The 5,198-nt window shown below is 43.8% G+C and overlaps 1 protein-coding gene across 1 annotated transcript; it reads right to left on the reverse strand.

Moving 5' to 3' along the window:
* Positions 1–1,216: 1,216 nt before the first annotated feature.
* On the reverse strand, positions 1,217–4,204 carry LOC147464376 (THO complex subunit 4B-like). The gene is made up of 5 exons (XM_086514466.1): positions 3,935–4,204; positions 3,276–3,428; positions 3,116–3,184; positions 2,781–2,974; positions 1,217–1,565 (listed from the first exon to the last, which is right to left on the reverse strand). The coding sequence occupies exons 1-5, from the start codon at positions 4,118–4,120 to the stop codon at positions 1,421–1,423; spliced, it is 747 nt and encodes a 248-aa protein (XP_086370592.1). The 5' UTR covers positions 4,121–4,204; the 3' UTR covers positions 1,217–1,420.
* Positions 4,205–5,198: the final 994 nt, after the last annotated feature.

Raw genomic sequence — 5,198 nt, forward strand, 5'->3', positions numbered from 1 at the left:
AGCTCTACTATCCCTTCCCCTTAATTATAAAGAATCATAACTGATGAGAATTTAAGAATTCACCTGTTTGATGCAACTGACACTGGGCATCCGTCACTCTAAGGTACCTCAACTAATTCTCATTGCATCTAGGCAGCCGAAGAGCACTCCACTCTACTGGTTTGCAGGAATATCAAGTCGGACATGTTTTTAAGACATCAAGAGGGTGAGCATCAAAATATCTACACCCACAAGAAGTCCTGTTCAATCTAGGCCAATTGTATGTTACTTAAATATAAGAGCATAAGCCCATCAATAATATAGCAACCAAAAAGAAAACATCCAGAACCAAAAAGGGCCAACATTTCATTCAGATCCAATTTGCTAGGCAGACTCAATACCTCCTCTTCAGCGACAGAATCTGATGACATTGTTTTGTAACAGCTCCTCCAAGTCGTTCTGTTTGCGCAGTACCCTTCCAGTAACCATTCAAGTACAAAATCAGAGATCGATGCAGAGAAATGATCCATGAAGCTCTGACAATCATCTCCAAGATCATTCATCACTTCACCTTGAAGTCCAAACATAATTGAAGCTTGCTTTGAATATTAGTCTGCACAGAAGAACCTGAAAATCCAAGCGCCATAAAGTCCAATCCCAAAGGACATGCGGAAATAAGCTACTCATTCTCATTCCATAAGTCTTAGCTTGAAGCAAATTCGACATAAAACTTGATATTCTCCAGCACTCATTGTGGAAATTCCAGCAAATCTTAAATCTATTGCTATTATGATTTCAAGCGTCCATTGCAAAAGCCCAAGCACCTTTGGATCTGAAGATAGTGGTCGACTACCTGGAATATACCGTGGTACCATCAAAAAGTCACCTCAATCTGACTTGATGATGTTATCCAAGGCTCCTCTACTTTAAAAGGCGGGGCGGAAGTAAAGTTTGTCAAATCTAAGGTAACTGTTGTTCCAAGACTCCTTGTACTTGGACCCTGAGACCTCAAAGCTCGCAACAAAATTCTAGCTCGCAGACAGCAAGCTCGAAATAAGGAGGTCCAAGCAGCCAACCCCAAAGAGCATAAGAAAGATGGCAAGCCAAATATCCCAGAAAGGTAACAGAGCCCCTCAATTTGATGGTGTAAGGCGAAGTTGCAAAGTACTATGAAGAGATACCCATGTCCCCCATCACTCAATAGCAAGAATATGAAGAGAAGACACTGCTCAAAGTCTCAGCAAATTTTACGATCTATCACTAATATCAATCCTGTTCATTGTTTTGTACGAGCCCAAGTGTTTTGTACGAGCCCAAGTGTCTTTGGATCTGGAAATAAGCTTCATACAAATTTGCAAATCCTGTACTTCGATCCGAGACAACTGAGGCCCTTCACACACCATCCTTCACATGTTTAGAATTGCCATCCTCTAGACAGTAATTAAGAAATTTGCATAGCCTCAGCATGGTAATCGTCTAGCTCAGCATCTAAATCAGCTGCAGACTTGTCTGATCCTCTGCCTCCACGTCCTCTTCCACTTCCACCTCGACCTCTCCTAGAGGAGCCACCACGACCACGTGTAGACCTGAACCATAATACAGAAATCAGTCGTTTTTTCAAAAAAAAAAAGGCCACAAAAGTGGAAAATGCAATGTACAACAGCCTGACAAAACCATAGCTATGAAGCACTAAACCATAGTTTGGAAGCTAGTAACTACCCATTACCTTCAACTCCAAATGAGACAGCCAGAGGTATAGGCAGAGACTGACCACAAAAACCAACCACAACAACATACATAGAGGAACGGCAAGCACAACATCGTAAGGTACAGCCCTATTTGATTCTACAATCCATTAGAGAATTGGACAGTGCAGTGCACAATCTGTTAGAAGCTTCGAAAGAATATACCAAGACAAGAAAACACTTCAAGACTATTTGCACCTGGAGAAAGAACAAGCAGTTGTCTCTAAACGTAAAAGAAAGCTAACCGAGGAACGCTAGAATAGTCCTAAATGATTATAAACTACATCACTCTGTAAACGGTGTGATTCTGAGGCTACCAATACATAAAGATTGTGAGGTGAACTTAATAAGAACCACCAATTCTTGCTTTTCTCCAAAATTGAGAAGCTACTACTATTAATAATTCTTGATGAAATACCATTCAAGACATACAGAAAAACTCATTCAAAGTTTTTCAATCCAGATCTTTCAAGAAGATGTACCAATCGCATCGTTCAAATTCCAAGGTCATCAAAAACAAAGGGACTGATTTCCAAAAGTTTTGACGTTTTCCTTGGGTGCCGACTTCCAGAAGTTTTGAAGTTTGCCTTTGGGGTGTGGATCAGAACAATCCCATTTTTCGATGAAAGAATGGAACACAAAGGTAAGGGTGAATTCAGACTGAGCGGCGGCAAAGAACTCAAAAGGTGCATGCATACATGCTGGCACACTCTGATTGAAGCAAAAAGAGATGGCGCATTTCCGGACCCACTGCATCTTGGGCGCCCCCCGGTCCCCTTCTCGGAATTGGAAGGTTATCATGCACTTTTCGGGCACCAATTGCAGGCTACACTTGATTTGCTGAAAAAAGCCTGTCAGGCAAGCTAAAGTCCTTTCCACCATCTCTTGTGAACGGGTAGTGCAGGTGCAGATCTAACAGCAACCCTCTACCGCCAGGCTCGTCTAAACCCAGCGTAAGTTCAAGCTCATAAAAACAATTTATAAACTACATGGCTACTTCCAAGGCAGAATAAACAGAATTTCACAAACATGCAGCAAGAACATGATCAAACTTACGTCTCTTTTGTCACTTGCGCTCCTCTTCCGATGGAAGCGGCTCCATTTGCAACTCGAACAGGAGGTGCAGGTATTGCTAGATTTGTTCCAACAATTTCTATTTTCATTGGTTTGCCATCAAGCTGCACGTTATTGTACCTTTTCGAGGCTGCTACAGCATCAGCTCTTCTTGAATAAACAACTTCTGCGGTGCCCTGCTTGTGTGACAGAACAAATCATTACATATTTAATAACCCTTTTTGAAGTGCATTATCTGTGCGCTTCAAAGTTGATGAACTGCTCAATCTGATATTTTGGAATCCTGATGACTGGAATTGTAGGTAAACAATGCTCACCTTTGAGCGGCCACTCCTGTCGTAATGAACAGTGCTCCGCTTGATGTCACCAATTTCTGAAAAAAGCTCCTGATATCATAAGGCAACAGTAACCAGTTTAGCGAGGAAACATAGGATGTTAAGAACAAGAATATAAGATTAAAAAACACACAAGGCACACCTTAATATCTTCATTTGATACCCCAAAATCCAAGTTGGATATAAAAAGCTTAGTGCCTGTCTCAATTCCTGTATTTGGTCGCAAAGGAGCCACACTTGCACCTTCCTCATACAAATCATGATCCCACTGACCCTCTGGAGCTCTCTGTGCAGGCTGGTTAAAATAAAGTAGATTTTAGTCATAACAGCTCTGAATAATCATGACCAAGGTACAAAGTACAAAAATCTGTACTAGAAAGCATTACTGGAATCCTAAGGTAAGAACTGCTATCCATACCAATTGTAATCCACAAGAGTCCGTACAATAACCATCAAGATAAAAAACTAAAGAAGTACACTGCAAGCAAATCGCATCGTGTCATGTGTGTTTTCTGCCCTGTTACTTAAGAAATCTAGCTCCTTTGCTGAAGAGCAGAATGCAAATCTGCAAGAAGCACCCAAGCTGGGCTTTCAAAATCTTCAGTCTCTAAATATGAAGTTACGAGCTCATGGTCATCTAAGTTTTCCATGGTACACTAAAGGATCGTCACAGAAAGAGAAGTTAAACAAGTGCGACCAAAAGCATCTAAGACCCAACGGACTCTGTGTTTAAGATAACCCTACAAAGTCGAAAGCAAACACAAAGGTAACGCAGCAGAGCAAGCAACAACAATCCCTTACCGTGGTGAAAGAGTAGGGGGACGGGCGGGTGGTAGATCGAGTGGAATTCTTGCGAATCGGACCCGCAGAAGAGGCGCCCCGGCCTCGGCGCGCTCGGCCACGCCCACCCCTGCCTCTACCTTCTCCCGAGCTCTGCTTGTTGGTCTTAATCAGATCATCAAGCGCCATATCTAACGCGCTCGTCATGGCTTCTGCACCTCCTTCCTTCCTTCCTTCCTTCCTTCTTTCGGGAGTTGAAGGCTACTGGCTGCTGTCGCTGCGAAAGAAAGAGTCCTTCAAAAGTCTGGAGAAAACTACCTAAAATTTATCGATCGAGGTGCGATTTGAACTCGATACGCGTTCCATGTGGGGGGGAGGGGCGGGCGGGGGGGGGGGGGGGGGGGGGGGGGCATGCAACATCCAACCTAGGGTTTGCACTCCTTTGGATGTACTTTCCTAAGTATGTACTAGCTTGCGCGACCCGCCTACCGGCGAGTCTCGCTCGCTCTTACCACTTTGCAGATAACTTTTTGGGTATCCGTTATGTTGTCGCGATATTCAAGCGAAAGTGGTTGCATCTCTAGGGAATAGGGGAAACCCCATGCTTGCCACCCCTGCCTCTATTCCATGGACCTCCCCAAGTTGTGCATATCCCCGTAATAGGTGCATTTCAAGAGATGACATCCCCGACAGGAAGCTCCTCAAACACTTTGTGTGCTTTATGAAGTGCATCACATTTGGCATACATGACGACCAAGGCACCCACAAAGCGACAAAAAATCTCCCTCCGTGACCTTGTTGGACATATCCTGCAATCAATGCACTCAATGAGACAACATTGCATTAGGAAACACACCCTCAATTTTCATCCGCTAAAAATAGCCCAGGTGTGGATGAGACACCCTCGATTCGCATCCGCTTAAAACAACCCAAAGCTTGTTGTCCCCTCGATCCAAGGTTCAATCCCTCATCTTGAGCGTTTGGCAGCTAGTGGCGACTGGACTCCCATCTAATAAGGCATATGAAGGATTGCTGCCAAGCTGGTGTTTAACGGAATCTCTCTCTCTCTCTCTCTCTCTCTCTCTCTCTCTCTCTCTCTCTCTCTCTCTCTCTCTCTCTCTCTCTCTCTCTCTCTCTCCAAGGCCTCGAGTCTCGATTGTTTGACTTTCGTTCGTATCTTTGTTCGCCTTGCAACCACTCCCCACGATTTCTGTGTGATGGGTTGTTGGCCTCCCTGGTATTCCGGAATCCTTGCCTGCCTAATAGATAGTATAGATAGATATAG

This window comes from Adiantum capillus-veneris, chromosome 1 (assembly GCF_014529385.1).
Source record: "Adiantum capillus-veneris isolate H3 chromosome 1, ASM1452938v2, whole genome shotgun sequence".
In the NCBI taxonomy this organism is placed as follows: domain Eukaryota; kingdom Viridiplantae; phylum Streptophyta; class Polypodiopsida; order Polypodiales; family Pteridaceae; genus Adiantum; species Adiantum capillus-veneris.

Coding starts and splice junctions, on each gene's coding strand:
- LOC147464376 (XM_086514466.1), bottom strand. CDS start 4,120: ATGACGAGCGCGTTAGATATGGCGCTTGATGATCTGATTAAGACCAAC. Junction 3,185..3,275: donor TATCAAATGAAGATATTAAG/GTGTGCCTTGTG, acceptor TTATGATATCAG/GAGCTTTTTTCAGAAATTGG. Junction 2,975..3,115: donor ACAGGAGTGGCCGCTCAAAG/GTGAGCATTGTT, acceptor TCACACAAGCAG/GGCACCGCAGAAGTTGTTTA.